Source organism: Mustela nivalis, assembly GCF_964662115.1.
Source record: "Mustela nivalis genome assembly, chromosome: 2".
Classification (NCBI taxonomy): Eukaryota; Metazoa; Chordata; class Mammalia; order Carnivora; family Mustelidae; genus Mustela; species Mustela nivalis.
In genome coordinates this window covers 38,081,231-38,108,095 of record NC_139021.1, presented here as the reverse complement: position 1 = coordinate 38,108,095, position 26,865 = coordinate 38,081,231, and the positions used below count along the sequence as shown (strand labels likewise).

Sequence of the window (26,865 nt, the reverse complement as noted above, 5' to 3'; positions counted from 1 at the left end):
TGTCTGAGGAATTCTGTAGATGTGAAATGCCACAGAATATAGAGAACCCAGAAGAAAAGAAGGTCACCACTAGGACCACTGAGGAGAAGTCCTTGCAAATGGGGGCAAGTTATGATTTACAAACCCTCAGAGTGCGCTTAGCTACTCCTCCCTCTACCCCTGGCACTGGGGGGGTTGTGATTACACTATGGGGAGGAAGTCCCAGCAGAGGAGCACGCTAATGCCAAAGCAAGAGGTCACACTGTTCTATGTCCTTCTCCAACAATTTCCAACCATAAGTCTATAGAAAGAGAGGAGGCCAATTGGTTTAGGGTTTGAATTATGTGGGTGAATGATGGAGGGGTCAGTGGGCAGAGGAACTGGTAGAGCAGTTCAGGGGAAGATGCATGAAATGGCCAGTAGTGAATGAAGCATCAAGGGTCAGAAAAGTGGAGAAGAGGGGGAGACAGAAGCTGAATGGGAGGGAGGCCATGGGAAAGAGAAAATGACAGAGGTTTTTTGGGACAGGGGGGAAGGGTAGAAAACCAAGACTAAATATAGGAGCTGTTTCCAGCAACAAACAATTGAAGATATGACCCAGGAAGCAGATGGCTACAAAGGACTAGAAGGGAAAGTCAGGGGAAGTTCAGGAGCAAGGCCAAGTTTGGGACAGGAAAGCTACAAGACCTCAAAATATCCCTGATTGTGCTGGGCTGCTTCTTTAACAGGAGGAGTAAGCTCCATTTCAGTCTCCAGTAAGTAGGGCGGGTGGGCTCCAGCTGACCAGTGAGTGGGTCACTCTGAGAAGGAGAGGGAGGCCCATCTGGATACCTGAGCCTCAAAGGGAAACGTCCTTTCACATGACAACAGGAAACCAGCAACCAAGGATTGGCCCGTGGAGTCAAGAGGAAGCCAGTAGTCCTCCCGCCCCTCCCCCACCAGTGGTCCTCAGGTGGGAGACGGTGAGGATGGCAGAAGCAGCCTCTTTGGGCACTGAGCCAGATTTTCATGAGGACCAGGACTCGGAACAACAAGTCTGAAAACACATGAGATGTCAAAGAGTTTGCACGACGAATTAAACCCCGTGAAGTGTGTGCCAGTTAGGAGGACCAGTGCGGGAGGACCCAGGGCTGAGCAGGCACAGAACAAGGAGATAGGGCAGGGAAGTCAAGAAAGCAGAGGTGCACCGCAGTGAGGGGAGGAGGTGAGTTTGGCTTTGAAGGCGTTAAAGGACCACAGAGAAGAGAGGCCCAGCTGCAAGTGACGGACAGGGCTGGGAATAGGACAAAAGCGACTGAAGCATCAGCCTGAAGCTCAGAATTTAAGGGGGTGCCCAAAACCCTCATTAACCAAAAATAAAATTTCAATGCAAATTTTTTTAATTTTAAATTTGAATTTTTTTTAATTTTTAGAAACACCCCAGATCCAGATAGCCTGAACACAGACCAATAACAAAGAGGGTGGGCGACTAACAAGAGAAGAACTCAACTGCTCAAAATCAGGGTTCCCAGACTGGGTTACCTGGGACAGAAACATGCCCTCAAGATGGGGCCACCAGGGTCAGGGCCGTGCCAACAGCAAGGTGACTTGATGCCAAGGTCAGGAGCTCAGGGCCTGAGAGTCCTTGTCCCGACTTCCCCAAGTGGCATCTGGGTTCAGGTGACGCAGAGAAGCTGCGGCTCTGGGTGTGGAGTGAAAGCAGCCAGAGGTTTCTGGAAAGAATAGAAGATTTGGGCTGACCTGACCTGACCTCGTAGGGGAGCCACCACGTGCTCTGTAAGACTGTCTCCGTTGGGTTGGAATCTCAGAATCCGAGTGTTGCTGTCCGCATTTCATAAACCCGCTCTGCGGTGCTGGCAGAGAATCCCATGAGGACTCAAGGACTCGCCACTTTCTCGAAGTTTGATGTTGGGCAGGTGACTGGGTTTCAGTTGTCTTTTCTGTCAAATGACATTGAGGATACCCATCGAGCCACCTGTTGTACCAGTGTCAGGATTGGCAGCATGTGATGTTCGTGAAAGAACCTGGCAAAAGGAAAGCTGCTCTGAAATTCCCAGAGGTCCTTATTTTTCTGTAAAGTATATTTATATCTGTCCCTGCCCAAGTCAGCCTTCAAACTCACTCTGTCACTCATCCAGGAGGCAATTAAGAGCAGACCCTGTGCAAACAAAACCATACCAGCTGCTCTATTTGTTGGCTGATCTTTGGGTTTATAGAAGAAATAAGGACTTTTGCAGCTCCGGGCCTCTGGTAGGAAATCCTTTCTCATTTCTCTCCCTTATTTCTTCAGTAGCCCCATGAGGAATTGCCAGGCTGAGGGCAGATTCTGTCTGGGGTACACAGCTATGTCTTTCGAAGATGGTAATAGAATAATCGAACGTCCCTCATGAGCTTTATTTATCTGAATTAATATTTACAAATCCAACTCCCCTTTACCAAAGAAATCAACAGATAATTTACTCAGCTATCAAATCCAGAAGTTTGAACCCTGTGAAATAACACCACGAAAGAGCCCCAAGGAGAAGAGGTGGAAGGGAATACTGTGTGGCATGAATCCATTTTTAACTGATTGTATACATTGCATGGTATTTTTCCCACTGCCCTTCCATTCCTCATATTTGCTTGAGTCACAAGGAAAATACAAATCAGTTCTCATTTCTGAAGCTGCTTCTATTTTACCATATTGACATCCATTGACGGGCAAGAAATTTCCTGTTCAACTGATAAAACCCCAACCAAAAAATAGGAAATATGGTTGCCCTTTCTGCACCAAATAAAATGTATACCAGAGGTTGCTAATGTACAATGGTGATGAATATTGGCTAACATTAACTGAGCACTTACTATGTCCCAAGCACTGTGCTAAGTGCTTTGCACGCTTTATTTTGTTTATTCAGTAGGGAAACGCATTATAAAGATTTATTTATTTATTTATTTTTCTGACAGACAGAGATCACAAATAGGCAGAGAGGCAGGCGGAGAGAGGTGGGCGGGGGGAGCAGGTTCCCTGCTGAGCAGAGAGCCCGATGTGGGGCTCGATCCCAGGACCCTGAGATCATGACTGAGCTGAAGGCAGAGGCTTAACCCACTGAGTCATCTAGGAACCCTGGAAGCCCATTATAAGTACTATTATGACCTACATTTTACAGATGAGGACAAAGGCTGTAGGGACACCCAATACCTTGTTGAGATGGTACAGGGAGAACCCTCCCAGGCTTCCTGTGTTTCTGCCTTCGCCCCTGCCACCTGGTCCCCTGGACTCAAACCTGCTTAAAGGCAGGGACTGTGCTCCATTCACTGTTGTCCCTTGGAGTTTAACCCTGGCCTACCATAAAAGAGACACCCACCAAATAACTCCCTCCATTTTTCATGTCGCTCAAGTTAAAAACCTTGGAATCCTCCTTTGTTCCTCTCTTCCTATCACATCCCACATCCCATCCATTTTTAGCAAAATCCCATCAGTTTGACCTTTAAACATATGCAGAATCTGACTACTTCTTGCCCCTTCCACCATCACCACCCTGATCTGAGCCACTGTTGCCTCTCCTGAATGATGACAACAGCCTCTGCTGGTCTCTGCACTTTCAGGCCTTGTCCTCCCACTGATCCTGTAAAAACTTACAGCAGATGTTTTTATTAGCTACTCAAAACAGTCCAATAGCATCTTTTCTCAAAGGAAAAGCCCGGTGCCCAGAAGGACCCTCCAGGTTCCTATAACCAGTCTGTCATCTCCACCTCACACCTCTGCTCCAGCAACACTGGCCTCCTTGGTGTTTCTTAAACATGCCATGTGTGCTTCTGCCTCAGGACCTTTGCACTACTCCTTTGCCTGGCATATCCAGCCTCAAATGTCTGCACTGCTCACTCTCTAAACCTTTCAAGCCTTTAACCAAATGTCACCTTCTCAGTAATGCCCTCCCTAGACACAGTAGCAATTAGTACATCCAGCCCACACCCTGCCTTTCCCAAAGGATTCTCTCTACTACTTCCCAAAATTTGTCATCACCATACGCTATATAATGTACTTTTAAATTTTGGTTATTGTCTGTGCCTTCATTCCTCTAGAGTGTAAGCTCCATTAGGGCAAAAACTTGTGTGTGTGTTTTTCATGGAAATAATCCTAGCACAGAAGTAGGCACTCTGTAAAAACGTATGACATCACTGAACAAATAAATAAAGTGAATGAATGGATACTTTCCCAACTATACCCAATGTCTGATAGCACTTGGTGACTAAGCCCTACTTTCCAGCTAACAGGGTCTGTCTTAAGAGTCCCCCACCCCAGGGGGATCAGGCTGCCTACTGGTCTCTGGTTCCCCAGCCTGATACTGAGCCCCAGAAGTGAAGCAATGTCCCCTTGCTGACGGTGGCTCCTCACAGATGCCCTCAGAACGGGCCCCAGACCATCCCCCATGATCTTAGGACCTGGGTCTCTGGAGAGTCTTGGACATGCCAAAGTCTTGCCAAGAACATTCATGCTGTACTGAGGGAACCCTTCAGCGCCTACCTGCCCACTTTGGTGTTCCATAATACTTCAAGAAAGCTCATTAAGTGGCCATTCCCTAGGTTAGATCTCTCCAGCAGAAAAATGTTAAAATCCCCATTTATTAATAGAAAGTTTGATTGGCTTAGAATCATATAATCACAGAATATTAAAAGTGGACCTTATAAATCAAGGGCTCTTAATCTTTATGTGTCCCGGAGCCCTTTAGAAGTCTGATGAAGCATAAAAACCCCTTCTGAGACTCATGCTTTTAAAGGTATAATCGAAAAAAGCAGAATCACAGGGAAACCTAGGACATTGGTATGTAGCTATCAAGCTATTTCTAAAACCCGGTGACGGGTGTGAAACAGTGTAAACGTAATTAACGCCACTAAATTGTACACTTAAAAATGGTTTAAAATGGCAACTTCTGTGCTCTATATTTTTAGCATGATAACAAAATACTGTGAATTCTGTGATGTAGTAATATGCATTAAATAACAAGATCTAGGGCGCCTGGGTGGCTCAGTGGGTTAAGCCGCTGCCTTCGGCTCAGGTCATGATCTCAGGGTCCTGGGATCGAGTCCCGCATCGGGCTCTCTGCTCAGCAGGGAGCCTGCTTCCCTCTCTCTCTCTCTGCCTGCCTCTCCATCTACTTGTGATTTCTCTCTGTCAAATAAATAAATAAAATCTTTAAAAATAAATAAATAAATAAATAACAAGATCTAGCCATGAGTCTCTTTACTATAATTTCAAAGCAGTAAAGGGGATAAGTGGTATTTGGAAATATCTATAACTCCCATCATGTGAAATGAAAATACCTGCGATTTCCATTGATAAGAAAGTCACAGATAGGGGTGCCTCGGTGGCTCAGTGGGTTAAAGCTTCTGCCTTAGAATGGCCACGGTCGCCAAACTATGGAAAGAACCAAGATGCCCTTCAACAGATGAATGGATAAGGAAAATGTGGTCCATATACACTACGGAGTATTATGCCTCCATCAGAAAGGATGAATTCCCAACTTTTGTAGCAACATGGACGGGACTGGAAGAGATTATGCTGAGTGAAATAAGTCAAGCAGAGAGAGTCAATTATCATACGGTTTCACTTATTTGTGGAGCATAACAAATAGCATGGAGGACGTGGGGAGATGGAGAGGAGAAGGGAGTTGGGGTAAATTGGAAGGGGAGATGAATCATGAGAGACTATGGACTTTGAAAAACAATCTGAGGGGCTTGAAGTGGTGGGGGGATAGGAGGTTGGGGTACCAAGTGGTGGGTATTACAGAGGGCACGGATTGCATGGAGCACTGGGTGTGGTGAAAAAATAATGAATATTGTTATGCTGAAAATAAATTAATTAATTAAAAAAAAAAAAAAAACGCTTCTGCCTTAGGCTCAGGTCGTGATCCCAGGGTCCTGGGATCAAGCCCCACATCAGGCTCCCTGCTCAGCAGGGAGCCTGCTTCCCCCTCTTTCAGTCTCTCTGCCTACCTCTCTGCCTACTTGTTATCTTTGTCTGTCAAATAAATAAATAAAATCTTTAAAAAAAAAAAAAAAGAAAGAAAGAAAGTCACAGATACTGCAAACAAGACTGTGGTTTATTGCTTCTGTTTATAATTGAGGGAAATACTAAATTTCAGTTAGAGGTTAGTGAAAAGAAAAACAGAATGAAAAATTCCTGTTGCATAGACCCTGTTGCTCTGCCTGTTCCCTTTCAAGATGAAAAGTCTCTGATGAGAAGCCTCAGAAGTTTAAGTCCCAGGCCCCCAACTCCAGACAGGACGCTTAGTGTCGCAGGGCAGCTCTGGATAGAGGAGGACCTTGAAGTCTCCCGAGTCATTTTGTTTACGTCCAGGAAGGAGTCAAGTAAGGGGACGTTAGCTGTCTCTCTGTGCCCTTACAGATCACCCTCAAAAACCTCTCTGCATATTGATTCCACTACCGAAGCCTAAGACATATTTTTCAGTCTTTATATTTGAGTTTCCTCATGTGTAAACTGAGAGGAGTAATCTGTGCTTACCACCCTGGGTTGTCGTGGGTGTTACATGAAATAGTACATTTAAAGCTCCTCTCGGGGCACCTGGCATGCTGTTTAAGATAGATAAATCCGTATTAAATTCCCTCCTGGTACCTTGGCGCTCAGTTCTTTCTCATGCTAACAGGTAAGCTGTCCATTCAGCTAGGAGGGTTCAAGGTCTGGGATTCTGGTAGAGGCAACTGCCTACACTTATCAATTATATTGTATTTCACTAGAGGCTTGCTTTTACTACTGTAGCCTGACCTCCATGGCCTCCCTCCCCATCAAAGGAGGGGCTGCCGCAGACTCTGGAAAGAATGCCTTCAGAGGGGTGCCTGGATGGCTCAACCGGCTGAGCGTGGGGCTCTTGGTTTCATCTAGGGTCATGATCTCAGGGTCCTGGGATTGAGCCCACACCCGGCTCCAGGATGAGCAGGGAGTCTGCCTCTCTCCCTCTCTTTCTGCCCCTCTCCCCACCCACGCATGCACTCTCTCTAAAATAAATAAATCTTAAAAAAAAAAAAAATGTATTTGGATTCTCATGGCTTTTTTTGTCGGGGAAGACAGAGGAAAACCCGAGCTGGGTAAGGGTGGCCACTCACGACTCTCGCCCAAGGGGCACACCCTGGACAGATGATCTCTCTCGTTCTGTCTTAATCAGCAGGTCACTGCAGAAGGGTCAGGGCAAATTAGACATGAGCCTGCCTCTGGAAATACTCAGCGTATTAAGGTGAAACTTTTACTGAATTCACAGAAAAAAGAAAAAAAAAAAAACTAAGCCGACTAGATAAATTATCTGTGAGGGGGGAGAGCAGTAGATACCGGAAGTGTGTCCATTTTGCACCTGTGAGCTATGTGAAGGAGGCTCTGATGGGGAGGGACCCCGGCACTCAGGGAGTGGGTGGAGCATTCAGCGGGGACTTGGGGGCCCAAAAGCACGAGGTAAGAGAGGCACGGAGCCCCCTTCTCTTCACAGCCTGCTCTTTCTTCCATCTGCGCCACTTCCGTCCTCCCGTCCTCCAGGACCGCTGAATCCTGTGGCACCCCGGGCAAAGGGAAAATGTGAGATCAGAAATTGTTCAACAAAAATTACTGAAAATGTTCAAGATGGCAAAAGTAGAGCACTGAACCAAGCGCGGGGCCTTCGTGAGAGCCGTGGGACCAGGTGCCCCTTCATGGGGTCCCCCATGCACAAAGCGCCCCCTGTCTCTCCCTCTCTGCCGGTGCCTCATTTCTCATGCATCTGTCTCTCTCTTGGAGATGGCACTTCCCCCGATCTCCCCCATACGGACATTATTAGGACTCTAAACTCCAGGATGATTGGGCTGCAGAAGACCCTAGAGGCCAGGCACTCCGTTTTCCACCCCAAGAAACCAAGAGGTTGGCTAAGGGATGACCACAGGGACATACGGATTGCGCCTTGTTTTTCTGCCCCTTACTACTCCCTTAAGGGAGCCCCTTACTCCTCTCTTCCAGCAAGTTTTCTAATTAAACCCATCTAGGGGGTTCCTTTTGTCTCACTGCACCCGACTACACAAAGAACTAAGGGAAAAGAAGCCCAGAGATAAAAATAGTCTTAATCAATCAGCAAATTACCGTATTGAAACTATTTCCCCTTAAGGTAGAACCAGGAGTTGCATAGTCCAGGAGACATCGCTTTGTAGAAACGGAGAGAGGAACGATTGAAAGGGAAAAAAAAAAAAAAAAAAAGCATGCAATTGCAATTCAGCTCTTGCAAAATTTTGCTTGGTCAACCGGTATTTGTCCGACACTGTTGGGTATGTTAATGATATAGCAATAAATAAGGCAAAGCTTCTAATCTTAAGGGCCCCTTGAGAAAGTCAGATTGTAGAACAGAACAACAAAAAAGTATTTTTTTTAAGAAAGCAGGCTATTGGGGCGCCCGGGTGGCTCTGTGGTTAAGGCCTCTGCCTTTGGCTCGGGTCATGATCCCAGGGTCCTGGGATTGGGCCCCGCATAGGGCTCTCTGCTCAGCGGGGAGCCTGCCTCCTCCTCCTCCTCTCTCTCTCTCTCTCTCTCTCTGCCTCTCTTCCTACTTGTGATGTGTCAAGTAAACAAATAAAAATCTTTTTAAGAAAAAAAAGAAATAAAGAAAGCAGGCTATTAAACTGTGTATACCTGTGTCATTAATTTTGTTTTTAAAGATATTGCAGTGAAATTCACCTAAGTCATCCCTAAAAAGTGATTTCACTGGCTAATAAAATTGTAGGTCCCTCTATTTTTCTCAGATTTTAATGTAATTTTCATTCTTTAGTGTATTTGTAATACATATTATATTTATGAGACAAAATTTTTTTGTTTTAAACTTTCTTATTTACATCACTAACAAACCATTCTCTGATTTTTGGCCATACCTTTGCTTATTTATTTATTTTATTCATTCATTCATTTATATAATCGAGAAACATTATTATTTTCAAGCATACAACACAGTGATTCAACCTTCGTATACATTGCAAAATGATCACCTCAGTAAGTCTAGTTGCTATCTATCCCCGTGCAAAGTTAATACAATCTTATCGACCATGTTCTCCCAGCTGCACATTACATCCCCATGACTTGTTTTAAAACTGAAAGTTTGTGCTTCTTGATCTCCTTCGTCCATTTTGCCCACACCCCCCAAAGGCCCCTCCTCTCTGGCAAACACCAATCTATTTCCTGTATTATGAGTCTGGTTTCGTTCTGTTTGATTTGTTTTTTAGATTCCACATATAAGTGAAATTGTATGTTAGTGAGACCAAAAAAATTAATGTTTATACCTTTTGACAATGTATAGAGAGTTTTTATGACCACATTCGCTAAAGAAGTGATCTTAAATATGAATAAATTTTGATAATTACAGTATTATTATAATAGTGGAAAATGGGCAACATTTGTTTAAAATCCTTCCTGGAGTGTTCTTGAATGATCTCAAAATGCAGCTACTACAATTTAGAGATAGAACCACTAGGTGGCACTAGGGAATCTCTAACTTGTGAGTTCAACTCCCAAGATTACTAGGCAAGTCTTCAGAGGCCAGTGCTGGTGGAAGGGTCATTGAGAATCTTCCTCACAGTGAAGTCACAATGTTACCCCTCCCCAGCCCTGTAAAAAAACAAAAACAAAACCAAAACCCACTTTTAAAAATAAGTCATTTTTTTAAAAGATTTTATTTATTTGACAGAGAGAGAAATCACAAGTAGAGAGGCAAGCAAAGAGAGAGGGGAAAGCAGGCTCCCCATTGAGCAGAGATCCTGATGCGGGGCTCTGTCCCAGGACCCTGAGATCATGATCCGGGCCGAAGGCAGAGGCTTAACCCACTGAGCCACCCAGGTGCCCTGAAATAAATCATTTTAAAAAGTAAAAGAGCAAAGATGTATGTACACAGTAGCAAAAAATGTGAAACAACCCAAAAGTCCATCTGAAGGGGGTTGGTTACATATATTTGATATTAATGGTGAAAATCTGCATTGACATGGAAGGATGTTCATTACAAATCATTTTTAAATGAAAAGAAAGCAGACTGCAGAGCACTAATATGAATGATAATTTGTTATAAAAACACATCTAGAGGGGTGCCTGGGTGGCTCAGTTGGTTGGGCATCTGCCTTTGGCTGGGATCATGCTCTTGGGGTCCTGGGATGGAGCCCCACATTGGGTTCCCTGCTCGGTGGGGAGTCTGCTTCCTCTTCCTCTGTCCCTCCACCCCCACTCATGCTCTCTTGCTCTCTTTCTCAAATAAATACATAAATTATCTTTTAAAAAATTATTTTAAATAGAAGCACATCTAGAGTCAGATGGTCTGGGGTCGGATCCCAGCTATTAGCTGTGTGATCCTGAGCAAGTTTCTCAGCCTCCTGGACTTCATTTGTCAAGTGGGAATGATAGTACTACCTCGCTGAGTTTTTGTGAGGATTAAATTCAGCAGGACAGGGAAAGCCCTGAGAACAGGACCTGGCATATACTAAGCTCCTGGCAGGTGTTTGTGACTATTATTAATTACAGTGGTCCCACTGCCTTTTTACATGTCCATTATATCTGATGGTGGCTCTCTATGCTCAAATACAAGAGATCTCAAATGACAACCTCCCATACCATATTTCTAAAACAAACTGAAAGTTTTTTTAATTTTTTTCATTTAGTAACAAGTAAATCACTGTTTTAAAATAGATGCTACAAGGTAACCCTCTAAAAATTTCCTGTTCTTGTTTTACTAAAATTTGATCCCACCTTTCCTCTTATCAGAGCTTTTGTTGACAGTTTCTTCATACCCACTCTTTTTTTTTTTTTTTTTAGATTTTTTGTGGGGGGGGGGGCGCCTGGGTGGCTCAGTGGGTTAAGCTTCCGCCTTCGGCTCAGCTTATGATCCTAGGGTCTGGGAATCAAGCCTCGAATAGGGCTCTCTGCTCGGCGGGGAGCCTGCTTCCCTTCCTCTCTCTCTGCCTGCCTCTCTGCCTACTTGTGAGCTCGGTCTGTCAAATTAAAAAAAACAAATAGGGGCGCCTGGGTGGCTCAGTGGGTTAAGCCGCTGCCTTCGGCTCAGGTCATGATCTCAGAGTCCTGGGATCGAGTCCCGCATCGGGCTCTCTGCTCAGCAGAGAGCCTGCTTCCCTCTCTCTCTCTGCCTGCCTCTCCATCTACTTGTGATTTCTCTCTGTCAAATAAATAAATAAAAAATTTAAAAAAAAAAAAAACAAATAAATAAAAAACTTTTTTTTTTTTAAAAGATCTTCTTTATTTATTTGACAGACAGAGATCACAAGTAGGCAGAGAGGCAGGCAGAGAGAGAGAAGAAGGGAAGCAGAGTCCTGGGATCATGACCTAAGCCCAAGACAGAAGCTTTAACCCACTGAGCCACCCAGGCGCCCCATATACCTACTCTTAATTCTAGCTTGTCACTGTTGGGCCCTCCCTTCTAGCCAGGATGACTCCAGAACCAGCAGCTACACTTCTTTCTTCTCCGCACCCCTTCCAGCCCTCCAGCTGGGCTACACAGGGTTCCTCCAGCTCTGTTCCTACTGCTTTTCTTCCTACCATAGGCCCCAAGCTACTCCTCATTTGAGAAGTCCCCCAGTTAGGTTCCCGCCAGTCACACCATTTCTCCCCCCTTTTACCACCACTTCCCTTTTGGCTCCTTTTAGATAAAAAGAACAGCTCCTCCTCCTCCTTTGCCTGCCCATTCTTCAAACCACCTTCCTTTTTTTCTTTTCTTTTCTTTTTTTTTTTTTTTTTTTTGGTCTCTTTGCCCAGTGTCCTCATCCCAAGGAGGAAGCACTTCTCAGCCCCTTGCCCCTTGGGGTTTTTTCTTGGCAACCTTGCCAATTCTTTCAAAACCCAAGATTAAAATGTCAAAACCCGGATGTATACCAGAACATTCTGTTTGAAGAATTAAGAGCAAATTAAACTGCTTTCATAACCACAATTTGTGGTACTGGCTTTCATTGCACACCACTCCATTGTTAACATAACACCTGACACTGGTGATTGAATTCGTTAGCGTCTTACCTCTAAGCCCACATCGTCCATACTAAAAACAACTAAATGGCCTTCAGAGAGTAGCGTCTCCATCTGAACCTTTAGAAGTCAGCTCATTCTTAGCCGCAAAGAGAAGTCCAAACTGAAGTTCGCTCCCTCTGATGATTCGAAACGGCCCACATTTTGCTGACACAGAATATGACGCGGCAGATGGTGATTCTGGCATAAGGCAATTGTCTGCAGTGGCTTTGTGATTAAAATGACCGGAAGCAACTACTACTACAATTTTTTTTATATGACGCAAAAAGCAGCTACAAAATTTAATTAACAAAAATATATATTGCAGGTCAGATTATGGTACAATTTTGTAAGAAGAAAATGCAGTAAATAACTTCTGATTGTACTCTAACCAGCCTTAACAATTGTGACTGGTTTTATAAAGTGATTTTAGAAACAGCTTTTTTTTTTTAGATTTTATTTATTTATTTGACAGACAGAGATCACAAGTAGTCAGAGAGGCAGGCAGAGAGAGAGGAGCAGAGAGCTGAGCAGAGAGCCTGATGCGGGGCTCAATCCCAATACCCTGGGATCCTGACCTGAGCAGAAGGCAGAGACTTTAACCAACTGAGCCACCCAGGCACCCCTAAAATCAGCTTTATTGTGTTTCATGTTTAAATCAAAAATTTGTCTCAAGGTTCAAGGTTGCTTTGTCTTTAACTCAAAGCTCACTGGGTGTATTCATTCATCAAACATCAGCTCAGAACTGATGGCCACTGGGGCGCCTAGCTGGCTCAGTGTGCCTTCGTAGGCCTTCAGCTCAGGTCATGCATGATCCCAGGGTCCTGGAATCAAGCCAAGATATCACATCGGGCTCCCTGCTTAGTGGGAAGCCTGCTTCTCTTTCTCCCACTCCCCCTGCTTGTGTTCCCTCTTACTGAGTCTCTCTGTCAAATAAATAAATAAAATCTTTTAAAAATTAAAAAAAAAAAAAAAAAAAGAACTAATGACCAGAATAGTGGGGGGAGCAGGGCAGGGAGAGGGAGGAGGAGGCTACAAAAGCAGAAGATACAGTTTCCACTGTCAAGGACTTTATAATTTACTTAGAGAGCAAACTATGCACATAAAATAACTCATGGAAAAATTTGAAAGCAACACAATTAAGTGTAATGATGTTGGGGAGGTGTTTTTTGTTTTTTTTTTCCCAAGACCTTTAAACATGAGCCACCAGATAAAATACAAGACCACCAGTAAAATTTGAATTTCACAAACAACAGATAACTTTTAGTTAAACAGGGCCCATGCTAAAAAGAAGAGGAAAAGGCATCTGTTATTTGTCTGAAATTCAAGTTAAGCGGGCATCCTTTATTATTGTATTACTGCTTGCCAAGACTGGCAACACTGAACTTGAGGTATGTGGGCCACAGAGAGGATCCTAACAGAGTGCAGTTGGTCAGATAAGCTTCCTACAGAATGTGAGTTTTTAGCCAACTGCTGACGGAAGCAGTGGATGGAAACAGAAGACATTCCAAATGTGGGAAGTGCATGCTCATGGCACTGAAATAGAGATGAGCAAGTAATTCCTGGTTAGGATGGTAACCAGATTAGCTTAGCAGAAAAGATAGTTTCAAGATGAACGAGAACACTGAAAACCACTGGTGCGAGGGGGTCCATTCTTTTTTTTTTTTTTTTAAGACTTTATTTATTTGACAAACAGAGATCACAAGTAGGCAGAGAGGGGGCTGGAGGAAGCAGGCTCCCCTCTAAGAAGAGAGCCCGATGCAGGGCTCGATCCCAGGACCCTGAGATCCTGACCTGAGCTGAAGGCAGAGGTCTAACCCATTGAGCCACCCAGGTGCCCCGAGTGGATCCATTCTTAACTGGATTTCTTTCTATGGAGTTTGTTTAAAGAACAGTATTTATACTTCCCAATCAATGAGAACTTTTTTTTTTTAACAGGGGTGTTACAATTTGCATTTTGCTGATACATATCTCAAAGATCAAAAATGTCTTTGAATTACATACATATATATAACATGTATATTACATATTGCATATACATATTGCATATATTTAATATATATAATTTTATATATATATAAATATATATATATAATTTTATATATATATATATATATATATATATATGGTTTGTTAAAACAAGACTCAATTGAGTACATTCTAAAGATCAAGGAACCACGAATCAGGCAGCATCCAATCTAGCAGATGGAAAGACCCTCAAGGATTCTATACAAAACGAGAAAGACTTGTATGGCCAGAAAGAAGCAACAAGGAAGCTATACTAAGTGGAAAAAGCATGTGTGGTTCATCAAGATTACTTTCCCTTAGGAAATGGCAGGGATTTATCTATTGGGCAGATTACCTAACCAGCACCGACCAGGCCATTCCTGAATGACTGGTTTAAGATTCCATTTCTGGGACAACCGAAACTATAATTAAGTCTCAGTTTGGTGACATGGAGCTTAGCATATATCATTCCATTTTGGACCTGTTTCCTTTTTTTAAACAGATCCCATTGGCTTCCAAGAGTAGGATTTGGGGGTGGGGGGGAGAGTTGTTGTGTGAGGGTTGGCAGGGTAGAGGGAGGAGAGGGATGAGTCCTAAAGAGATCTGTATAATAAAAAGAGCAAGCTAGGGAGTAGAAAGACTGGAGCCTGCAGTGTACTCATTGGTGTAGGGAAACAAGTCTGGGGAGAAGAGAAATATTGGGAAAAAACCTCTTGTCCTTCCACTTTCAAACATAAAATTCTTGTACCTATCAATTCCTTTTCTAAAAATCTATTAAAAGCTCTAGAATGGGGGCACCTGGGTGGCTCAGTCAGTTAAGCATCTGCCTTCAGCTCAGGTCATGATCCCAAGGTTCTGGGATCAAGCCCCACATTGGGCTCCCAGCTCAGCAGGAAGCCTGCTTCTCCCTCTCCCACTTCCCCTGCTTGTGTTCCCTCTCTCGCTGTGTCCTTCTGTCAAATAAATAAATAAAATCTTTGGCGGGGCAGGGAGACAAGCTCCAGAATGTATGGTTAAGTGAAGAAAGCAACATTTAGAAAAGTTGTATACCATGCCGCAGCTTATATGAGAACAAAGGATACAAATATATTTGCTTTTACTAAATAAATATATATGAATGTATTTTCAAACAACAGAAGAACAACCACAAAGTAAAAATAACAATATCTACCTGGGGAGAAGAAACAAACAGAAACTAGACTTTTTTTTTTTTTGAAAGGTTTTTATTTATTTATGACAGAGAGATAGCGAGAGAAGGAACACAAGCACAGAGGAGCTGGAGAGGGAGAAGCAGGCTCCCTGCTGAGCAGAAAGCTCATATGGGGCTCGATTCCAGGACTCCGGGATCATGACCCGAGACGAAGACAACCCGAGATGAAGACGACCCGAGACGAAGACGAGACGAGACGAAGACAGACGCTTAACTGACTGGGCCACCCAGATGCCCCGAAACTAGACTTCTTAAGATGGGCCTTGTTTGGTAGATTTAACTTTGGGATCGTGTAGATGTTTAAATAATTTATAAGGCAAAAAAATGAAAGGAAACAAATCAAAAAAATGAAAGGAAACAAATCAAAGTAAATGTGTGTCCAGTTGGTGGCAAAACCACCAGAGAGAAACCATTCTAAGTGACTTAAAAACAGAGTGATTTCCTTGACATCCTCTGTGAGATACAGCCTCCGGATAAAGATGAAAGAAGCTGTGAAAAACAAAACAAAAACAAAAACATAAAAACTAATAAGGAACTCTTTCAAATGTTGAAGTTTATACGGTTGGTATCTGAGATTGTCATGTGTATAACCTGAGATAAAGCAAATGAGTAAAAATCCTGTAGTCGTGAATTTGAAAATGATGCATTTTAGCTACAAAACCAAAATAAAAACTGTATTTCTTAGTTTTGTCTGATGGAATGTTCTAGAAACAATGGCGAAAAACGTAGCAATGAGCATGGTAGTGCCCAAATTGTGATCTTGAAATACTAGATCACGTAGTTGAAATACTACTTCCCTAAAAGAGATAAGGGGTTCTTATAAAGAACTAATTCTAGGGGCAGGAGAAATACAAGATGAGCTTGAACATTTTGTTATATCAGACGACAGAGAAGCTATCAAAGACTACAGAATCATATCAAAACGACTCTGGAGACAATTTAAAGGGGCTCCCACTGACCAAAGATGAGCATCTATATGAACATACCATATAATTAATATTAATAATATAATTCATCAATATGAATTAGAACAGCAAAAAATTTAAATACATCAACTACATTTATTTCATAATTTTATAAAGATAGTGAAGCAAAATTAAACTATTAATCACTATTGAAGGATATTAGTGAGACAACTTATTATTTGGAAAATTGATAAAGGGAGATAATCAAACATTTATCCTGCCTTTCCTGTATAAACTGTACACTATGTAACCAAATAGTAGTCCCGCTAAGAAATGAAGAGTGAATAACAGAATTAGAAGATCACTATTCTGCAACCCCGAATAAATTAATGGATCTAGGCATGCACCTTCAGTGGCTGCTGACATTACAAAGAGAGACAACTAGACATCAGGTACTTCCAGATGGAAGGACGTGACCCACAAAGGGGTCCTGCTGAAAACTCAAAGCTGCTTCGGAGAAAGATCCAGCTACCTGTTCCCAAGAACCATAGGAGATGAAGGAAAAATGCTCCATAGTCTCAGTGAACCACTAGCAAAATTCAGATGACCATTTTTTCCCATATTGGCAAAAGGAAAAAAACAAAGGTAGAATGAAAATGACTGGATTAAAAAGGATTTAAGACACATACTAATAATCACAATTATGGACTTTATTTGGATCCAGATTCAAACAAGTAAATGGATTTTTTAAAAATTGTGATCTTTATGAGAAAATTAGGAAATTGAATGGTGGTTTGATAGTTGACATTACCATATTTTCATTAAGTTTAATATGTGACAGTGGTATTATAGTTATTTAAAAACATGAGGCTTCTCTTTATCTTTTAGGTACATATACTAAGATATTTATGCTCAGAACATACAAAATCTGAGATTTGCTTCAAATGAAATCTAGGGAGAGATGTAAAATATAAAATTACTTCAGATTGGCCGTAAAGTGATCATCAGTGAAGCTGGGAAATGAGCACAGGAGGGGTTCACGCACTTTCTCTCTGTATTTTTACATGTTTGAAATATTCTTTTTTTTTTTTAAGATTTTATTTATTTATTTGAGAGAGATCACAAGCAGGCAGAGAGGCAGGCAGAGAGAGAGAGGAGGAAGCAGGCTCCCTGCCGAGCAGAGAGCCCCCCGATGTGGGGCTCGATCCCAGGACCCTGAGATCATGACCTGAGCCGAAGGCAGCGGCTTAACCCGCTGAGCCACCCAGGCGCCGCTGAAATATTCTTTAATAAAAAGTTTTTTTAAATCTATATTGTGCACCAATAAACAACTCTTATTTATTGAACACTTAATATGAGTTTTTTTATTTGACCCAGGCAACAACTTTGTGAGGTAGGTACTATTAGCGATAAGGAAACTGAGGCAGAGAGGTTAACGAAGATATTGAAGATTCCACAGCCAAGACAAAGGTTCAAATTCACCATATTAACCACCATCCTGTAAGTGTGTTTTCTGCTTCATAATGGTGCTGAGTCCTGGGTCTGGGTTTACATGAACCGAAAACAGAGGCTATCCTTGGGGACAGCTGACATCTGGGTATCAGTCACTAAAAAAAATGTTAAATCTCCGAAATACATAACCAGAGTCATTAGGGATAACAACAGCTTGTCTAAGCCATGTCAAGGAAAAATGCATCCCCACCTCTGTTGGTAATCAAAAGCCTATTTAAACCAATACATTATCCCCAGAAAAGTATTTACTGAGCTTTCAAGGAATGAAAAAGACAGGCAAAAAGACTTATGGTCCTTAAGGGAGTATGAATTTGAATATGAAAATCTGAATGATGGAGAGCAGTAGCCTGTCCCTTAGATCCCCCGATGTCTGAAGGTTGGTCCATTTCCAGTAGCAATCAAAAGATGCCGGCAGTGGCCAGCTGGCCCACCTGGAAGACCATCTGGAGGACAGGGACGTGCTGGCCACATACTGCCTGGGCTGATCCCAGCCCTGGCTTGTCTGTTCATTTTCACAGGACCTGCAGAACCGTGACGTGAGGTTAAAGAGGAGCGACACCACTCCAACTCACCCACAACTTCAAAGAAATTTAAGGGTCTCATTGCGATAGTAAAGAGGACTTTTCAGCAACAGAATGAGTCCAACTGAGAGTGACTTATTACCAAGTTTTTAAAAATTTGCCTGGAGAGCATCCCTGGTCTAATTTAAGGCCAGTATTATCTTTTCCCCCGAATGTAACTCAGGAAAGCTATCTTTATCATTCTGCTTGTATCTAACAACCCAGACATTAAGTCTCTGACATGAATATATAGCTTTGAGGTTGAGAAACGTTATCTCCCCTAAACCTTCTGTCCTGGGAGGAAATCACTTTTTATACAGCAAGACACCAGCCTAATGCTTTACTCTTTTCTGAGAAACAATGATACAATATTCACAAGGATCCTTCAGACACCAGAGATAAAATACTTGATCATTAAAGAAAAAGGTGAGTTTTAAATCTTACAAGATCCGAGGGAGAAGTGAGTGTGGAATAGATTTTCAATAGCCTTTTCCCCATCTTGAAAGATATACAACCAGAGTTGTTTTATCAAACTGTTACTGAATTTCCAGGCTGTCACATGGTAATAAGAGGTTTTTAAAAAGAGAGAGAGCGTAGAGAAAATTCAGAATCAATCACTGTTTAATGCAAATCCTCTGGTAAAGAATAAAAACCTTAGGGGGAAAACCCCCCACATAGATTCTCTTATAAGAGGCACCTGGGTGACTTAGTCGTTAAGCATCTGCTTTCGGCCGGTGTCATGATCCTAGGTTCCTGGGATCAAGCCCTGCATCGGGCTCCCTGCTCCACGGGAATCCTGGCTTCTCCCTCTCCCACACCCCCTACTTGTGTTCCCTCTTTCACTCCTCTTATGTCTCCCTCTGTCAAATAAATAAATATAAAATCTTTAAAAAAATACAAAACCTCAATTAAAAATGAAAAAAAATTCTCTTATAATAAGTTTATATATATATTATCTTGTAACAAGATTATAGATCTATAATAAACCCCAAAAGGGTGTTAAAAAGAAAGAACAACAAAAATTGAGATAATATAGAGTAATATAAATGTAGGTAAATTAGGAAATCTAAAATTGTTGCAGTAGATTTTCCATTTTAATCATTTTTTCCACTACAGAGAATATGTCAGTATTTTGTATGCAGTCCGAGGAATAATAGCTGTTGAAATGCTCGAAGGAATAAAACAAAATTCATAGATACTGAGAACAGACTGGTGCTTGTCAGAGGTGAGGGGTGGATGGTGGACAAATTGGGTGAAGAGAGTCAAAAGGTACAAATTTCCGGTTATAAAATAAGTCCTGGGGATGTAATATACAGCACGATGACTACAGCTAATAATACTGTATTGCATATTTGAAAGTTTCTGAGAGAGTAAATCTTAAAAGTTCTCATCACAAGAAAAAAATATCGAAACTGTGCGGTGTGGGACGTGAACTGGGCTTACAGTGGTGATCATTTTGCAATATGTACAAATGCCGAGTCATTATGTTGTCCCCTGAAACTAACATAACATTATGGCAATTATACATCATGAAGGAAAAGACTAAAAATGCATAAAAGTAACACGGTGATGGAAACAGTCCACAGTAGGGATAAGCATGCAGGGCATCAATAAACATTTAAGTGACATTCCTGATCCTTTCCCTCTTTGATGAGCGGAAAAGAACCCTGGGAAACATGAAGGCTGCTGAGGAGGGGCAGTAGATCAACCTCAAAGGGCTAGAATTGGCCCTTTGTTTATCACCTCACCTGGACTAATAGATGTTATGAGGGTGTTTTTGGTGCCGATAGTCATTCATGCTTACACCATGGCTTGAGATAACACCGTGACAATGTTGTACAACACGCGTCTTTATTTATTAACGTAATCCATAATAAAAGAGGTTTGTCTCAGAAGATCCGTGAAGCACCAAGAGGGTTATTTGCAGTAGTTATGACAAATCACCACCTCACTAAAATGTATGTGCCCAGATTTTTGTTACATTTTCTCACATTACGTTGTAATTATTTGTATACCTGTTGGCTTCACCAAGAGAAGAGATACTATTTTATTTATGTGACACACAGAAGTACCTACACAGAGATGGGGCTTGAAAAAAGGGTCTTGGAATAATGGGGAAATGTACATTATATCCTTTTTGTGAGATGCTCAGACCCTCACTCCAGCTTGACTCCCCTTTCTGTAGCCCCAATGGTCCTCTATTCCTCTGTTCACAGGAATCTGTCTTGCCTGGCAAACAACTCAAGACAAATGTTCAAGAGGCTTTCCAAACTGCCCTCATTTACTCAATACTTTGATAGCTGCCATCCACCGGATTCACTGTTTCCTGATCCATAGCTTTTCTAAAGCGGGTATAGTCCATCCGGTGGTGTACTGGGAAATGGTTAACAGCCAGGTCTCAGGGCAGAAAAGGAGGGGAGAGACCTGATGTCTAGCATTTGCCAATTTCTGTGGCGTAAATACTCTCTCTGTGGCTGATTTCAAGCCACCAGTGTGACTTCACTGAGCTCAGAGTTGAGAAGAAATGTACATAATGGGCTCTCACCACCAACTTCAGCTCACCATTGGTTTTAGGACTCATCAGTAGGCCACTGTCATCAGCATGACCTTGGTGTTGGACAGAGCTGGAATCTCTCCCCAGCTCTAGCACTGGGTGACTTTGGACAACTTATTTAACCTCTCTAAGCTTCCACTTCTTTTTCCATAAGCTGGAGAGAATAACAGTAGCTACCTTATAGTTCTTGAGTGTTGCAAAGTAGGTAATGTGTATAAAGTGCTCACCATAGTGACTAGCACATAGTAGGTGCTTGTATATTACAGACTGGTGTATTAGCTACTGGAGTGTCTGGGTGGTTCTGTCGGGTAAGGGTCAGACTCCTGTTTCAGCTCAGGTCATGATCTCAGTGTGTTAAGATCGAGCCCCGAGTAGGGCTCTGCTGGGTGTGGACCTGCTTAAGATTCTCTCCCTCCCTGTACCCCTCCCCCCCTCCAAAAAAAATTATTAGCTACTATCATCATCATCATCATCATCATCATCATCATCTTTGTTAATCTCCCTTCATTGTCGCCATTCAATGCTTGGGTAGATGATCAGCACACCACCTTTCCCACCCACTCCTCCTGCCAGTTGTCCCAGGCAACCCCTTACCTACTGGCTTATTGTACAATAAATGACCTCAGCATCAGCATACCAAAATCTTGTTCTATCTTTGTTATTCCACTTCAGACGAGTGGGAGATGGGTCTGGAATATTTGCCATTGAGCATGAATAGAACCAATTTTCTTCAGCAATAGGGAAAGAGAAAGGGAGCCTGTATTTGTTGAAGACGTACTTTGACTCCTATGCCATGTCTTAGTCTCAAGTCAATGATGAGAAAACTAAGGCTCAAAGAGATTAAGGAACCTGCCCGAGGTCACATAGCTAGTGATACAAAGCTAGCGTTCTCTGCATTATACCATGTGTTAACCTCGTCAAGAATGCCCAGGTGGGGGGCACCTGGGTGGCTCAGTGGGTTAAAGCCTCTGCCTTTGGCTCAGGTCATGATCTCGGGGTCCTGGGATCGAGCCCCACATCGGGCCCTCTGCTCGGCGGGGAGCCTGCTTCCCTTCCCCTCTCTCTGCCTACTTGTGATCTCTCTCTCTCTCTCTGTGTCAAATAAGTAAATAAAATCTTTAAAAAAAAGATTATTTATTAAAAAAAAAAAAAAAAAGAATGCCCAGGTGGTAGGATGACAGACCCAGGCACTGGCTGCCACGACTACCCATGTACTGGCTAGCTGAGATTAAATTTAGTCTGCATGTAACTCAATTACAGTGGCCTATAGAAGGATTCTTTTTCTCGGGTACCAGGAAGTCCAGAAGGAGGCAGACAATTCATTCATTCCGTATATTTTACTTGCATGTCATTCCATATATTCCATTCTGATTCTCTGGATCATTTGCAGCTGGGGGTCTCCAGGTCACGAGGCCATCCCTGGTTGCAAAGAATCCAGAAAATTATGTCTCTCCAACTGGACACAGTAATGCTCTAACACCGCTGAGTCTTTACAATGAAGGAAAGAGGAGAGACTGAACATGAAATAAGCAAACAGAATCGTGACCTCCAGTGAGCCTCAGAGCAGCCTAGTTTTTCATGGTTGCAAGGGGAAAGCAGAAGTCTCAGAGAATCTTCAAATGGAAAGAAATTTGAGATCATGGATCTAGTCTGATTTCCTGCCTAATGAAGGAGCCACGTCTACAGCTTCCCTCACAAATGGTCATCCAGCTTCTGTGAAAACAGACAACGTAAGCAGTGTCCAGATGCTTCACTCTTACATGCACAGAAACTGGGCCAGGAGGCCTAGCAACAAATTGCCTAGAGAACTATGGTCAAGAGCCAGAAATGAAAAATATAAAAAACAACGCACGGTCCAAGTGGACAACGAAGGTGAATATTATGACCTAGGTGAGATAGTGCAGAGTTGAGTGAGTCCCAATTATGCAGTAAAAAGATTTCCATCTTCCTAAATCAGATGATTAAAAAGTTGAAAAAAAAACTAAGGAAGGATGAAATCTAGAAGTTGTATGGGGGGGGGGGGACACATGATGAAAGACATTGACCTGCCCTTCACCCCCCACCCCATTGACACAAGTGACAATCAGCTGTGAGAGGAAGTTCAGCAAGTTAACCTGTGGCTGTGGTAGAATCATCCTGGTGTGTAGCACTCAGGTCCTGACCTGATTCTCTAACTCATTATTATCCAACACAGTGGTTTTCAAAATGTGGTCCGGGGACTCCTGGGAGCATCTCAGACCCTTTCAATGGTCAACCTATTTTCATACTAATGCTAACAAATTATTGGCCTTTTTCTTTCCCATTCTCTCACTAATATAAAGTGGAATTTGCCAGGAAGGGCTCTGCAACATTGTAAAATAATACCATCTTAATTTTTTAAAGTTTCTTTTGTTTTAGAGAAAATAGGGTTTTCTCCCATAAAAATGTATTATTTATGTTAAAATGTAATGGGTTTACTATTGTTATTTTTAAATGAATCAATGAAAATATTTTTTAAATTTCTTGGATTTAACTTCTATCACAGTAAATGTCAATTGGTATAAGGGCATTAGCAAAAGCTTTCTGTAGTTCTCCATAATTTTTAGAAGTATAAAAGGATCCTGACACCAGTAAGTGTGAGAACCACTGATCTTAATGCGTAATCCAATTGCGGGTTGAGGGTTGAGAACCAGTAACCCCAGCCCAAATGAGGTGGTAAATCTGCTCGGGGATAAGTGACCATAACACAAAGACGTTAAAAGAAGAACAAGGATGGTAAAGTAACCAAACCCATTATTATTTTGTGTGAGGTTTGGGAATACATTTTATAAGCATCAAGAAAATCTTTGTGTGCTTAAATTTAAGGTGTTTGAAATGTTTAGGAGAATCTGACATATTACCTCTAGAACCCTATGATTTATTGAAATTTTCATTTTTTTCCCTTATTTTAGAATGGGTAACTGCATTTGATTACATTCGTAAACAGTATTTAAACACTTAAGATATCCTACATTTAGAAATCTGTATTGTCTTAGTCCATTCAGGCTGCTAACCCAAAAATACCATGCACTGGATAGCGCAGAGACAACAAAATGTATTTTTCGCGGTTCCAGAGGCTGGGAAGTCCAGGATCAAGTCACCAGCAAATTCAGCGTCTGGTGAAAACCCACTTCCTGCTCATAGATAGCTATCTTGTTGCTGTGTCCTTACATGAAGAGGTAAGGGGTCTCTCTCTCTCTAGCCTCTTTCATTAAAGCACCCATCCCATTCGTTCAATCCCATTCACCTAATCAGCTAACAAAGGCCCAACTACTACCATCACCTTGGGATTTAGGATTCAACATAATGAGTTACGAGGGGGATACAAATAATCATTCCATAGCACGTGTATTAATTTAAATGTGTTTAGATTTACAAGAGTTGCTTAAATGCCTAAAAGATTCTGCTTGATATAAAACTAACAAAAGAAAATGCCCCGCATTTGGGCTGTTTGAAATATTCACGTGTATATACAGTGGTTTATCAATTCCAAGATGCACATTTTTTTTTTCTCATTCTGATAAATCTGCAACCTGAGTGTGTCTTACAGTCAGTGGGATAAGATACTGTTGGCAGTGTTCTCCCTTCCATGGCAGAACATAAAATAATGGTGTATCTTACTACTGATGGCATCTTAGATTTGATGCTAGGATATTAGCTTAAAACGTTCAAGGAAACTCAATAAACTAGTTTTATTTAGGGGAGTTTAATCTGTTGAATTTATTAATTAATGGAACATTGATTTCAAAAGCAAACGAAAACAATTTTTCTTAACCTTTATAAAAATTCACAAGATTTATTAATAAAATAACAAGTTAGACATAGGGACTTAAGAAAAACAAATATTTCCTATTTATAATTCTAATTAACTGGACGTTAATTCCATGCAACAAATGTGGGCGGTCCTTTCCATGCACAATACCACTATCAGATAATAAAAATATGTATATTGGTCTCTGCCTCCCAGTTCCTGGCACAGAGCTCCTAAAACCCTTGTAATTTCCTCTGTGATAAAAGCACTAGGAGCACCTCTTATAATATTTGGTCCCTGACTCCAGTTCCTGACACAGAGCTCCTGAAATCCTTGTAAATTCCTAAGCGATAAGAACACTAGGAGCATCTTTTGTTCTAATGAGGTGACCCTGGGCAGCTCCTGGATAGGCGCTGGTCACCAGAAAGACCAAGCCATGATTAGAAGCTTGAAATTTTCAGCTCTACTCCCCTACACACACTTCTCTAGTGAGAGGAGAAGGGCTGGAAATGGAGTTAATGACTGACGATGCTTCACTGATGGGGCCTCAATATATCACGAAAGTATGGGATTCAGCGAGCTTCTAGATTGATGAATAAATCCATGTGCCAGGAGGGTGACACGCTCTAACTCCACGAGGACAGAATCCCCTGTGCTCGGGACACTCCCAGACTTCGCCTGATGTGTTTCGGCATCTGGCTGTTCATCTCCATCCATCATATTCCTTAATAAACTGGTAAATGGTAAGTTAAGCATTCCCCTGAGCTCTGTGAACTACTCTAGCAAATAGTCAAACCCAAGAAGGAGAAAGAGATCATGGAAACCTCCAACTTGTACCACATCCAGCTGAAGTTATGGGTGACCTGGGGACCATCTGAAGTGGGGAGCAGCAGTGGGACTAAACAGTGGGAGCCAATGCTATTTCCAGGAAAATAGTGCCAGAATTAAATTAAATTGCGGGACACCTAGCTGGTGTTACAGAGAATTGCTTGATGGGAGAAAGCCCCCACACATTGGTCTCAGAGGGTCAGAAGTAAAGTACTATGTGTGAGTAGTAAAGGAAACACAGAGGAAAAGGACTGTTTGCTTTTTTTTCCTAGTACAACTGCCCTTGGGGACAACCAGACACCACAAAATACAACAAACTCAAAGGACATCACAGGACAGCCTGCAGACTGAGAGTAAGAGTCTCCATCCAAAAGGTTAAAAAATATCTACCCTTGGCTTTATATTTACCTGATATATTATAGCAGCAAGCAATTTACTTTTCTCCGTACTGAACTTCGAAGTCAGTCCACGGGTTAATTGTGATCAGCTGTACACAATTTTTTTATGAACTTTTTTCCATGACAAAAATATTCTGTACAAGGAGTCCATCTGCCCCAGGTAATTTGTCATGGTACTTTCAGAGGTTGTCCTAAGAGAATTGTCATGGTAAGTGCTGCAAAGACAGAGGACAGTCATCTTACGAGAGGATACACTCTGACACTGGTAGTACCTGCCAAAACGATCAGTGTGGAAGTGAGTACACCTTGCAGAAAGTGTGTAAAACCCTCCACTTGTCCATGGTTCATGTTACCTACCATTCAAGAAATAGACCTTGATTTCTTCCCCGTGCCGGTATTCAATCAGGAAACAAACTTCATTCTCCCCTTCCTGTGGCCTGACTGTATGATGGTGGCCATGAGCATGGGAGTGGAGGAGGTCAGTGTGAGCCCTTCCCATGAGCCTACCCCCATTCTCACCGCCACGCCCATATAGCCCAGCCTTTGTTCTCTCCTGCAGAAGAGGGAAATATTGACAAATGCAAAACCTAATTGCCAGAGGCATCTCTCTCTTGATTATTGCAGGATTTTATTTAAATAAAAGTCTGATTTTGCCTTTCTTTTTTCTTTTTTTTTTTTTTAAGATTTTATTTATTTATTTGACAGGCAGAGATCACAAGTAGGCAGAGAGGCAGGCAGAGAGAGAGGAAAGGAAGCAGGCTCCCCGCTGAGCAGAGAGCCCGATGAGGGGCTCGATCCCAGGACTTTTGGATCCCAGGACTTGAAGCCTGAGCTGAAGGCAGAGGTTTAACCCACTGAGCCACCCAGGCACCCCTAGTTTTGCCTTTCTAAGCTAGCATCTTTTGTCATCAGCAAATTTTTGAAGAACAAATGTGGTCAGTGAAGGTGGAAATAGTAATTTACGAATTCTGCAGTTCTTTTTGCTGAGCCGCATGGCTGGTCTCCTGCCGGAGTACTAGTCCTTCCAACCAATGCCCATCAGACGACCCTCCTCTAACCATCAGAGTAGACCCTGGGGGCTGCCCACGCAGTTTTTCTTAGAATGGCCCGCTCAGCCTCTAAGGCCAGTGTCAGAACCTCCCACAGTG

General features: G+C 42.3%; 1 protein-coding gene across 6 annotated transcripts; it reads right to left on the bottom strand.

Annotated features, from left to right (window-relative positions):
- Nucleotides 1-1,403: 1,403 nt before the first annotated feature.
- LOC309858166 (uncharacterized protein) lies at nt 1,404-12,133 on the bottom strand. Of its 6 annotated transcripts, none has more exons than XM_082718952.1 (4): nt 11,987-12,133; nt 8,078-8,137; nt 7,326-7,516; nt 1,404-1,691 (listed from the first exon to the last, which is right to left on the bottom strand). In XM_082718952.1, exons 1-4 carry the CDS (start codon nt 12,047-12,049, stop codon nt 1,520-1,522), a joined length of 486 nt encoding a protein of 161 aa, XP_082575078.1. In that variant the 5' UTR covers nt 12,050-12,133; the 3' UTR covers nt 1,404-1,519. The 6 variants fall into 6 exon arrangements, 3 of the variants coding, with proteins under 3 accessions (XP_082575078.1, XP_082575079.1, XP_082575080.1); XM_082718953.1 differs by lacking the exon at nt 1,404-1,691 and adding an exon at nt 1,701-2,003 and having other exon boundaries at nt 7,304-7,516; XM_082718954.1 differs by lacking the exon at nt 1,404-1,691 and adding an exon at nt 1,701-2,003.
- Between the last annotated feature and the right edge of the window lie 14,732 nt (nt 12,134-26,865).

Bases quoted from the DNA above. Each gene is read 5' to 3' on its own strand.
- LOC309858166 (XM_082718952.1), bottom strand. From the start codon at position 12,049: ATGGAGACGCTACTCTCTGAAGGCCATTTAGTTGTTTTTAGTATGGAC. The intron at 8,138-11,986 runs GTAAGACGCTAA...GTTTCTACAAAG, and splicing joins TGGACGATGTGGGCTTAGAG to CGATGTCTCCTGGACTATGC. The intron at 1,692-7,325 runs GTGCAAAATGGA...TATTCTTTCCAG, and splicing joins CTCCTTCACATAGCTCACAG to AAACCTCTGGCTGCTTTCAC.